The sequence below is a fragment of the Denticeps clupeoides genome, chromosome 3 (genome assembly GCF_900700375.1).
Source record: "Denticeps clupeoides chromosome 3, fDenClu1.1, whole genome shotgun sequence".
NCBI lineage: Eukaryota > Metazoa > Chordata > Actinopteri > Clupeiformes > Denticipitidae > Denticeps > Denticeps clupeoides.
This window is the reverse complement of record NC_041709.1, coordinates 32,691,995-32,704,505: the sequence shown is the minus strand read 5'-3', so window position 1 is coordinate 32,704,505 and position 12,511 is coordinate 32,691,995. Positions and strand designations below refer to the sequence as shown.

The following is a 12,511-nucleotide window of genomic DNA, read 5'->3' as shown; positions in this document are numbered from 1 at the left end:
AAGCTCAGTTGCATCTTTCCTTCACGGCTGAAGCATTCTTGGTCAGGACGTCCTAAACTAGAGACAGCAGAGGGTTTTTTTTTTTTTTTTTTTAAATATTGGGGGGGGGGGGAAAAAAAGCAGCAAAATGCAATGGATTAAGAAACATTTAATCATCAGTTCAGTTCAAGACACTGACTAAATATGCATTTACAATAAGAATCCATCGATTCTTTTATGCAATACAAATGCAATGCAAATAAGGTGGGGGTGCAACCCCAGAACTCAAACAATATGGTTTAAGATGAACAGGTTTCACTATTAAATTAACCAGTGAATCATGTGCCCTCCAAAAGTGAGAGACCATTCAAAAAACAAATTTAAAGAACACATCAAATGTGCTGTGAATCAAACCAAAAAGGCACAGCAACAGTGTAATGAGCGGGTTCCACAGAGCGCAGCACACACAATATAAATCTGGACTTAGAATAAAATGCCTCTGTGGAGGCAAGGGCGGTGCGTGGCAGGCTGGGTAGGGGCAAGCGCAGACTGTCCATTGGTCCAAAAAGAAAGGAGGACAACACAAGCCTCGATTTTAGAGATTGGGCAGGAGGGCAGGGCCAAGGAGCTGTTCTGAGATCAGTCCTGAAATATTGAGAAAGATCCTACTCATTACAAAAAAAAAAAAAAACAGACAGACCCTAGAACAGCACTGTTCTATTCCAGAAAAAAAAAAAAAAAAAAGTGGTACACAAGCTGGGGGTCAGGGGTCACTCCCCCTTCTCTTCAGTAGGCTCAAGCACATCCCCGTCCTCCTTTTCCTCTTCCACGTCCCCATCGATCTCATCCAAAATTTTGACGCAATCCTCGGCGGCTTCTTCCTCCCCTAGCTCCACCCCTTCCTCCACAGCCGCCTCTTGCTCGTCCCCATTTTCCGCCGACATCCCCTCGATGCACTCCTCGCCTTCCTCGACCTTTACGTCTGCCTCCGCGACCTTCTCGGCCCCCTCGGTTTCGGTTTCATTCGTATCGTTCCCCTCAAGGGCCTCCTCCTCCTCCTCCTCCTTCTTCACGCCCGTTTCAGCCACGTTCTCACCGGCCAGCTCTGCCTCAGACCCATCCATCACCATGGAGTCTTCAGGGTCTTGGTCATCCGGGTTACCAATGAAGGGGTTTTCACCCTGTAGACGAAGAGATTTTTTAATTTAAAAAAAAAAAACATGAAAACGGGGGGAAGTTCAGAGTTCAAAAGCGGTCATGATTTTCCCAACATGGGGGTAGTTTATTAAAGAAAACGGTGAAACTTGCATTCAGGTAGCTCTCCAGCTTCTTGCCAATGATCTTGTGGTTGAGGATGCTGCGAGCCACAGACAGGCTCTGCACTTTGGACATGTCCATCATGGCCTGGTGAGGAAAAAGGACGCAGCAGGCAGGTCAGAGGGCCATCCGAGAGCGGACGTCTACATGAAAGTGGTGTATGGAATGAGCATGAGAGGGGCGGACGGGTACCTTGCAGTTGTAATTGTGGTCGGGTGATCGGAGGTGCTTCTTGATGAGGTAGAACTGCATAGGGATGAACAGATCACAGGCAGCACAGTGAGCTGCCTCCACTTTCTTCATGAAGTGGTTCATGCCAATATCTACAACGAGAGCACACGGAGGGTTACACACGCATCTTCATGTCCGACAGACAGTAATAACTGAAGACGTTTAATGAGAATGTGCTTAATGCCCATAAACATGACCTGTACATACAGGATACACGTTGTATTTATCCATATTTCACATAATCAACCCCCCCCCACCACAAATGTGAGAATCTGTTTAATCAATTTATCTTAGGTCACATGACTAAGTGCACAAAACACACACACACAAAATACAGACAGAGGGTGAAGTCTTACCTCTGGTCAGATCCTGTTCTCTGTAGACTTGGCAGATGGCCTCACTAAAGTTGTCAATCTGGCTGATTCTCTGTTCGGTTTTCTTATACCTGTTAACAAGGTACTCCTGTATACACACACACACAAATAAATAAATAAAAATTGACACACACACACACACACACACACACATCACTCATTTATAAAGTTCCTACTATTGCCCTGGTGTTTCACTTAGCGTTACAGGGAGCAAGTGTAGAGCCAAACCCCGTGCATACAGGGCAATGTAAAGGGTGTGGGGGCCATGACTGAAGTGGCGGACCTGCAAGAAGTCAGTGGTGGGCTTGGACAGCTGGCTGGCAAGGAACTTGAAGTGGTCTTTGTGGAACTTGCTCTCCAGATGTACGGCCATGTCCTCGCTGTAGAAGGAGCGGAACTTGCAGATGGAGCAGGCAAACATCATCCTGCAGGGAGCATGCGCACACACAAGGTTGAGTTAAACACTGTTAATGGCGCAATAGAGGTTTTATTACAAAAAAAAAAAAATCATTGATTCTTACTTTGAACAGGGAGAATAACTAGCTTGCCATCATCAAAAAATAGCCAGACACAAGCTTATAACTAATTTTTGCTGTAATGAAAACGCTATGCATTGAAATTACACCTAACATTTGCGCTAAGCTAACGGAGCGTGACTATCTTTATATATGTCGTGGTTACTAGTTAATATTCTTCCCCTTGTTAGTTAGCTGGATATGTACTGTGGACTCGCACAAGGAATATTAGATGCTTGTAAGTTACATGTACGATGTCAGATATGGCGGAAGTAGCCTAGTGGGTAACACACTCGCCTGTGAACCAGACGACCCAGGTTCAAACCCCACCTACTACCATCGTGTCCCTGAGTAAGACACTTAACCCTGAGTGTCTCCAGGGGGGACACTGTCCCTGTAACTACTGACTGTAAGTCGCTCTGGATAAGGGCGTCTGGTAAATGCTGTAAATGCTACTTCTGTATATTTTCTCTGTTCCTACAGACCACACTCATCCACCCATAACTACCCATGCACTGGCCCCAGCACCCCCTCGATTCCTGCATGCATTCATAATTAATGCACTGGACTGATTAGTGCCACCAAGATCAATAAATACGACGAAGGATATGCTGGCCTCCAGGCTTGGATTCTCTGACCGGAACCTTATTCGACATCGTCGCTTCGCCGGTGTAAACCGTCGTGGGAGTTGAACATTCTACACGACACGTACAGCGAAACCGATCTTTGGATGGTGTGCGTGCCGAACTGTGGCTAGGGATCAGTTCGGATTGCGGATCAACCCACGGTAGACACGTATACCACTTATACTGCTGAGGATAAAGACTGCGGACGTTCTGACCTCTGCGCGTTGAACTTCACCCCACCCATCTTCAGGAAGAACGTGTTGCGCTTCTTGACTTTGGTCAGACCATCCTCCTGGGTTGGCGCTTGCTGAGGCTGCTGCTGCGGTGGTTGCTGTTGCTGTGGCTGCTGCTGCGGCTTCTTCCCCTGCAGCTTCTGCTTTATCTGAGAGATCTCGTCCTGAATGGTCAGGGCTAAACCGGGAAAAAAAAAAAAAAAGATGAGACGTTTTAAATGGGGAGCTGTGAGCAGACAGAGCAACCACGAATGATACAAAAGAAAAGGAAACCTGAACTCACCCTTCTCTCCTCCTTCCTCTGAGTCTTTGGACGTCTGTCAAAGTTGAAAGAGGGGGAAAAAAAATAAAAAATAAAAAAAAATGTAACTCAAATTGGAAATCCGGACCGTTTCCAGACAAAGAGACACACTCACCCCAGCAGGGACTTCAGCCTCCTGTGATTCCTCACTCTTCTCAGTCGCCTCAGTATTCTCTGAGAAAAGCCAAAAACACGATTCTGTCAACATGGTTCATACAGAGGACAAAGTGTGGGTGTCTCTGGGGGAAAACTAGGGACTTTATACACTTTCCCCAAATCAGCCAATGCAATGACAGCTATGCAAACGCTACTGACAACTGGTTTTGAGTCCTTTCAGCACCTAAAGAAAACATTTTTAGTGAGTGGTTGGGACGGCACAGAAGTAAGACCATCCGTGAGGGTGGGATGATGCAAGGTGAGGTAAAGCCCAAGGACACACGTCACATTGGTTCTAAGAGTACTTGAGATTACGGTCTATTAAAAAAAAAACCTATTAAAAATCTGACTACTTAAGCAAACCAGACAATCAGTTGGTGGACAGCAAGCATATCATTAAATTTATTATTATTTTCTTTATAAATTTGATGTAGCTCAGTAAAATAAATGCAAATACATTGCTGCATAAAGTGACACCAACATAATGAATAACCAAAGTAAATGCTTTTATAAAATGCTATCAATCTACACTGACAATCCAACTAACGCCCCTGAAATCATGTGGGCTGTCGCTTCTCCACGTGTTTGAGTCTTTTCTGGCACAAAACTATATATATATATATATATACACACACACACACACACACACACACACACACACACTAAACGATAGTAATTTTTTTTTTTGTTTGTTTTTTTTTTGAAAAAAATGTTACCAGTTTTGCATCTGCCAGTTCAAGGACACCGCTAGCAGACTACAGTTTAACTAAATTGAACAATTTTTTTTTAACAGGCACTGTGTTCATTCAAAGGGGCCAACAAGTGCTAAACACCTCTGGGAACTCCTTCAAGACTGTTGGAAAACCATTTCAGGTGACGACCTCTTGAAGCTCATCGAGAGAATGGCAAGAGTGTACAAAGCAGTAATCAGAGCAAAGAAACTACAGGGAGTGCAGAATTATTAGGCAAATGAGTATTTTGTCCACATCACCCTCTTCATGCATGTTGTCTTACTCCAAGCTGTATAGGCTCGAAAGCCTACTACCAATTAAGCATATTAGGTGATGTGCATCTCTGTAATGAGAAGGGGTGTGGTCTAATGACATCAACACCCTATATCAGGTGTGCATAATTATTAGGCAACTTCCTTTCCTTTGGCAAAATGGGTCAAAAGAAGGACTTGACAGGCTCAGAAAAGTCAAAAATAGTGAGATATCTTGCAGAGGGATGCAGAACTCTTAAAATTGCAAAGCTTCTGAAGCGTGATCATCGAACAATCAAGCGTTTCATTAAAAATAGTCAACAGGGTCGCAAGAAGCGTGTGAAAAAACCAAGGCGCAAAATAACTGCCCATGAACTGAGAAAAGTCAAGCGTGCAGCTGCCAAGATGCCACTTGCCACCACTTTGGCCATATTTCAGAGCTGCAACATCACTGGAGTGCCCAAAAGCACAAGGTGTGCAATACTCAGAGTCATGGCCAAGGTAAGAAAGGCTGAAAGACGACCACCACTGAACAAGACACACAAGCTGAAACGTCAAGACTGGGCCAAGAAATCTCTCAAGACTGATTTTTCTAAGGTTTTATGGACTGATGAAATGAGAGTGAGTCTTGATGGGCCAGATGGATGGGCCCGTGGCTGGATTGGTAAAGGGCAGAGAGCTCCAGTCCGACTCAGACGCCAGCAAGGTGGAGGTGGAGTACTGGTTTGGGCTGGTATCATCAAAGATGAGCTTGTGGGGCCTTTTCGGGTTGAGGATGGAGTCAAGCTCAACTCCCAGTCCTACTGCCAGTTTCTGGAAGACACCTTCTTCAAGCAGTGGTACAGGAAGAAGTCTGCATCCTTCAAGAAAAATATGATTTTCATGCAGGACAATGCTCCATCACACGCGTCCAAGTACTCCACAGCGTGGCTGGCAAGAAAGGGTATAAAAGAAGAAAAACTAATGACATGGCCTCCTTGTTCACCTGATCTGAACCCCATTGAGAACCTGTGGTCCATCATCATATGTGAGATTTACAAGGAGGGAAAACAGTACACCTCTCTGAACAGTGTCTGGGAGGCTGTGGTTGCTGCTGCACGCAATGTTGATGGTGAACAGATCAAAACACTGACAGAATCCATGGATGGCAGGCTTTTGAGTGTCCTTGCAAAGAAAGGTGGCTATATTGGTCGCTGATTTGTTTTTATTGTTTTTGAATGTCAGAAATGTATATTTGTGAATGTGGAGATGTTATATTGGTTTCACTGGTAAAAATAAATAATTGAAATGGGTATATATTTGTTTTTTGTTAAGTTATGCACAATAATAGTCACCTGCACACACAGATATCCCCCTAAAATAACTAAAAATAAAAAAAACTAAAAACTACTTCCAAAAACATTCAGCTTTGATATTAATGAATTTTTTGGATTCATTGAGAACATGGTTGTTCAATAATAAAATTATTCCTCAAAAATACAACTTGCCTGATAATTCTGCACTCCCTGTAGAATATAAAACATGTTTTCACTTATTTCACCTTTTTTTGTACAGAACTCCACGTGTTCATTCATAGCTTTGATGCCTTCAGTGAGAATCTACCAACGTAAATGGTCACAGTACAAAAATATTCAATAGTTGCAGCCATAATTTGCACACCTTGACCCCACCTGTTACACATATGTTATGCAATTAAACAGAATGTAATTACAAAATAGAAAACTTAAAAATACAGCTTACTTTAGCTTCAGACTAGCTTCACTATGTGTGTTACGTGTTGCCTCCAGATGGACAGATGTGCCAGGTCACGCTCAAGCAAATGTTTAAATTAGACTTGCGATCGGTCAAATTAACTACTAGACCCCTCACTTACCGCGCGACCTCTACCCGACCCGAAATGATAGAAATAGTCCGAACCCTGCAAGACTTACAGCTCTAACGTGAGGTGTGCTGCATTGCTAGGAATGCTGCTGGGGTCTAATTTGTGCCGTGACGGAACTTTTTCCCACTGGGTCTACAGAGCGGCTTCCTTGCACACTAAGCTCTTCGCACCGGCTTCCAAAGGGCCTTTCATCACCACCCACCTCCTCTATCCAAGCCGAGCCCCATTCATGCCATGTGCCTTTATCGACATCTTCGGTGTCTCCCCTGGCTTTGCGGGCGGGGCGACTGCTGGCTCCATATTTGTTTGGCCAAGACCAAAGGCCCGCCCCCTCTGATTACACCTCTTAGATATCCTGCCAGGTAACCGGATGAGCGAGATTTCTATTTTATTTCCGCAGTCGGAAAATACGGAACGCTGGAAATCGGGCGTGGCGATTCCATTTCTTTCATTCTCTATTCATAAATTTATTATGTATTTATTCATACATAAAACTGTGTTCTTTGTCCCCATGTAGATATCGAGCATCTAGAACCATCCTTAGCATCCACATAGATTTCAGTATCGTGACGAGCACCATTCGATAGATCACACACGCCCAACTGGGTCGCCACCTCTTCGAGTCAAACCACCTGCCCACACATTCCCTCCGTACGGTGCCCTGCTGGTGACAGCCAGCCAGCTCGATCTACCTTTAATGCCGATTGGTCCCACAATCTCGCTCACGCAACAAGAATAAATAAAAATTTCCTCCAGATACTAGAAACCATTCTAGAGCAAAAAAAAAAAAAAATGTAATTTAAAAAATGAGGGCGTAACATGCAGCCATGGGCACCATATGATGTTGAACGACTGGAAACCCCATTCTGGAATCCACCGCGACCATCACCACACGGAACCGATCCATTTTACAACGTGCCCAGACTGTACGCCGGCCGCATGAAGCGGGCGGAAAGTTGGAGTTTTACCTTCAGCCACGTCGGTGGCGGCAGTCTCGGTTTTGCAAGCCTTCGACTCGGGCTCATCAGCCTCGTTCTGAGACTTCTTCCTCTTCTTCTGTCCCTCGCGCTGAGTTTTTTGTTGCTGGACAACGTTGCAAAACAAAAAAACAACGTTAAAAAAAACCAGCACAACACGTTTTACACAAAGGGTCAAATGGGACATCTCACCCCAGGAAATAACAGTGATAAAAAGGACCAGCATTTAGCTAGTGACCTCAATGGTACCCACTTACCTCATTAAAATAATGATAGCCAGGCTTTTGCTTTATGTATTTTGCCCTCAGTTTTTAAGTAGAAACATGTTTTATAATATGCCGGTATTAATTTTTTGGTGGTGGGGGGGGTGTTCACAACATGTGTATTGGCATCAGTGAGCCATCAGTACATCAAGTGGCTTGGGCCTGGCACTTTCGGCGTGCGACGGCCTTATGGGTACTCAGCACCGACTGGGGCGCTACGCCAGGTCACGCGGCTGTAGATGAGAGAGGGAATGAGGAGGGCGGCTCCACCCTCTCCCGGCCACCCGACAGCCTGCACGGCCGGGTCTGGATGTGGGGTGGAGAGGGGAGTGGTGGTGGTGGTAAGAGGGTGGGGGGGTAAGTGGTGATAGCTGGGAAAGGGGGGGAGGAAGTTTTTGAGTTCAAGTCCAGTGCCAGGCTGACAGTACTTACTCGGTTGAGGGGTCTCTTGCGCCCGCGCTGGCGGTTGCCCCGTGGGCCCCCTCCAAAGTGCTGAGCGGAGAAGTCCTGGGGGCCATGTTGCATCTGGTACACCCCACTGTCGGGGTACATGCGCTGGCCCAGGAGGGACGGCAGCTTGCCTCGTCCGCCTGGGGAGCGAGCCCCGCCCCGGCCCCCTCCGCTCATGGGGGGGTTGTCCTGCCTGCGGACGAACCCGCGGCTACCCAACCCTACTGCCCTCCGTGGGGACCGCTGCCCTGCGCCCCAGCCGGAGCCTGAGAAGGCATCCCGAGGCGTGGGGCGCATTTTGGCGGATCCAAAAGAGGAGGAGCCGTCAAAGTCACCACCTCCGCCGACCCCGGCTCCACCTCCAGCCCCGTAGCCTATGCCACCTCGCTGGCCCATCATGTCGCCGCGGACATCGCTGTAACCATAGTTACCAGATCTGAAGAGATCGCGTGGGCCGAGGGAGGAGGGCCGCGAGTCGAACGACTCGTATTGGCCAAACCTGCAAAGGGAGGGAGTCGCAAAGCAAGAGTGAGCGTGTGACCTTTAACCCCAGAATTTCTCTCTCTCTCTCTGCCCCTCTCTCACACACATGAGCAAAATCAAATAATAATAATAATAATAATAATACAAAAAAAATGTGAATGCAGCTACACATTCTGCAGGGGGCACAGTCATTCAGGCCCTTCCCTACGTCTCTGCGGACTGGTGCGGAACCTTCGAGACTGGGAAATGGTTTTCGTGGCAATGGTACACTTTCACCATCTCATTAAGGGGCGTTGCTGACTTTTAATCCATTCGAGTGTGAAAAAAAAAAAAAAAGAATAAACCCGTACGAGCCCAGAGAGGCCGACCAAATCACGCCACAGCTCTGAGGACAGGAACAGCATCCAGGGCTTTTCAGGTCGCCGGGGAACATCTGCACCAGGGACAGACACGACACCCTTTCCCACTGCGTGGTATGGTATGACCCCTCGACGGGGGGGTTCCCGCTCACCAGTCCAGACCCAACCAAGGAGCGCGAGCTAGAAACGCCGCCACGGGCCGTCCCGGCAGCGTGAGGAGCACCATACCACACTAAGCACTGGGAAGAGGGGGTGGGGTTGGAACACGAATGGAAATAAGAGTGCGAAAGCCAACGCTCACTGCAAGAACACAAACCCAACGCACTACAAAGCAGGCTGTGCGGGCATGCGAGGCGAGTGGGAGGAGTCAAAGCTCCCGACTTTTTGTGCGTTCGGGAGAATTACGCTCAACGGGAGATTGAGCCGGTGAAGCGCGGGAAGGCGCGAGCTCGGCGGCGAAGACGGGACATCCAAAACAACGCCGCTAAATCGAGTTGAGTAGGAACGACCATTTCATCGTAGCTAACACACGCGTTACGTACCGCAGCAGCGATCGGTCGCACACCCACAGGCGACAACGAACGATGCAACAAACACTGCTGAAATGAAGCATGCACCACGCCAGGCTCTGGGATGCTTTGCCAGGAAATATTTCAGTAAAGAGAGTCAAATTCACGAATTAGAAATAAAAGGTCTACTTTACAGTGGAATGCTGAAGAAATGCCCGAAACTGCAATATTTCCGTAGCAACCGTGTTTCCAGCATCAACAACACAAACGTTGAAGCACGGGGGGTGGGGGGGGCAGTAGACGGAGATGATGGGGGGGGGGGGGGGGGGGGTGTAGAGGGCGTGAGAGAGGTGGAGGTGTGAAGGTGGAGTGAGGCGGTCACCACGTTAGCGTTACAAAAGGAGCCGGGGGGGCCACGTTTACAATACAAAGCCAGAAGACGCCCAACGGGGCGGGCACACGTGCTACGCCACAGCAGACACAGGCGGTGGGCTTAAAGGTCCCCCGTCGTGAAAACGGCACTTTGTGATACCAATTACCAGTTCCATCTAACCGGTGGAGGTGTCGATACTGATTGGATACAGTATTGGGGGAACAATAAGACTGATATGAATAAAATTAGTGTGGGGGTCCTTTAAACAAAGAATGGTGTGTATATTTGGGGTGGGGGGGTAACACGAGTTAACACGGAACCTGAGAAGCGAAACAGAACCCAAGCGCACAAGCGGAGGACAAATCACGGCGACCGCAGCCTGAACACGGAACGTAACTCGACCGCGACTTTGAAACGCAGCGGATCCGCGTGGCAGCCGATTGGGACCCGGCCCGGCGCCCGGCCCAGTAGCGGAAGTTCCGACGAAGAACCGTGTACCTGTCGCCGCGGGAACCGCCCTCCAGCTGGGAGAGCATGTCCAGCCGCTGGTTGATCTTGGCGATCACCGCGTCCGCGCTCGTGCCCGTCGACGAGAAGAGACCCCCTCCGGAGAGGTTCCTCTTCATCTGGCCGCCTCCACCGAATCCACCTCCTCCAAAGCTGCTGCCCCCCGCCATGGAGTCCTTGAAGCCACCATACAGGTCGTAATTGCCCGAGCCTGGGTAGATAAAGGAAGTTAAGGAAGAGGGGAAAAAGCCCCAGGTACAAAAAAAAAAAAAAAAAAACGGTGCTAGTAGCCTACTCAAAGGAGTAAAAGTAACTAAATATATATGTATTTGTTGTGACATACACTTTAGGAAAAGCTCAATCTTTTCAGATCAGAAGAGAAGATTATATTATATCTATACAGGTAGTAGCCTGGCTGGTAACACAGTCGCCTATGAACCGGGTACAAACCCCACTTACTACCATTGTGTCCCTGAGCAAGACGCTTAAACCTGAGTGTCTCCAGGGGGGGACTGTCCCTGTAACTACTGACTGAGTCGCTCTGGATAAGGGAGTCTGGTAAATGCCGTAAATGTAATCACGGCGCATCCCATCAATTTTTCGGCATTACTCCACACAACATTTTCAAATACGTCAGTGAGATGAGAGTTCACACGGACATCTAAACCAGCCGTTTTTCTGCTGTTCGTGGCGACTGATTCGGATGGTGTCAAACGATCGCTACGTGCAATTTTTTCCGCCAAAATCCCGGAGGAATCTCATTGTGTGTCTAATTCTGCACCACGGCTGAATTTCGGCCTTCATATATAGTATTACACGACCACTAAGAAAAAAAAAAACATAATAGGGGACCTTTAATGTGTCAAGTAGTAAATAGATATGAAAAGCTAAATAGGTGACATTCCCCTTGACCAGTGGTAGCAGCCTAGTGGGTGAGACACCAGAAGACCCAGGTTCAAACCCCACTTACTAAAATTGTGTCCCTGAGCAAGACACTTAACCCTGAGTGTCTCCAGGTGGGACTGTCCCTGTAACTACTGAAGTCGCTCTGGATAAGGGCGTCTGGTAAATACTGTAAATGTATAATAATAATATATAATGTATAACCTACCTCTTGAAGAGCTGCCACCTCCGCCACCCCAGCTGGAGAAACCTGCAACAGACGGCAGCACAGAAAGCGCTCAGCGACACAGCGCGACACGAAACCAGGCCATTTCACACGCAGCGTGCGGGGAGGGGACGTAGCGAAAGGCCGAATCTGCGGAGGAAGAAAGGGAAACCGCGGCTGTGGCGGCGGCCGCCATTTTAACACCACGCAGCCGTGGGCCTGGAGGAGGCCGCCGTACTCCATTTTGCCGAGACGCGGCCGCGTCGAGACACGGAAACGCGACCGGCCAGAACACGGCGGTTCGAGTCGCACGGAGGAAAGACGCGGGACCCCTGCGAGATGCCGCTAACAACGCCATGTCCGACGCCCCATTGTTTACCAAAGCTAGCTAGCACGCTAGCTACCTAGCAAACAGCGGCCAAAAACGCAGACGTTATTGCACGTGACAAAAAAACGAGTGGCACACGGCGTGCGTGACGTTTACGCGGCGATTTACTTCACGTCGCACGCAAACGCCGGACGACGAGCTAGCTAATTGGCGTTTACAGCAATAGCAATATTTAGCCACGGAGCTAAACGCAGTGCTTCGGGCTTTGTCGGGCGTGTGGAAAACCGGCAGAGAGTTGAAGGAACACGAAGCCGCACCGTAACCACGTCCGTCCATGCTTCGACTCGGATGCTCCTCTTGTCGGACTGTCTGGATGAAGAACTGCGTCGCAAACGACAACTCGGCAGATCTCACCGGGTTATGACGCCTGGACACGCCCCTTTGCAGCCATTGGCTGGGACGCGGAGAGCGCCGTGCCGCTACTGGACAGTTTTGTGGTCAATCATCCACAAGTACCAATCAGGACAAAGAGTTTGTAAAGGAGTTTTAAATGAAGCG

At 48.2% G+C, this 12,511-nt stretch overlaps 1 protein-coding gene across 1 annotated transcript; it reads right to left on the bottom strand.

Moving 5' to 3' along the window:
• Window positions 1-132: 132 nt before the first annotated feature.
• akap8l (A kinase (PRKA) anchor protein 8-like) lies at window positions 133-12,389 on the bottom strand. The gene is made up of 13 exons (XM_028972201.1): window positions 12,271-12,389; window positions 11,629-11,670; window positions 10,509-10,728; window positions 8,269-8,785; window positions 7,565-7,679; window positions 3,692-3,750; window positions 3,559-3,592; window positions 3,258-3,453; window positions 2,185-2,326; window positions 1,884-1,989; window positions 1,489-1,619; window positions 1,288-1,383; window positions 133-1,160 (listed from the first exon to the last, which is right to left on the bottom strand). The coding sequence occupies exons 1-13, from the start codon at window positions 12,287-12,289 to the stop codon at window positions 750-752; spliced, it is 2,088 nt and encodes a 695-aa protein (XP_028828034.1). The 5' UTR covers window positions 12,290-12,389; the 3' UTR covers window positions 133-749.
• Window positions 12,390-12,511: the final 122 nt, after the last annotated feature.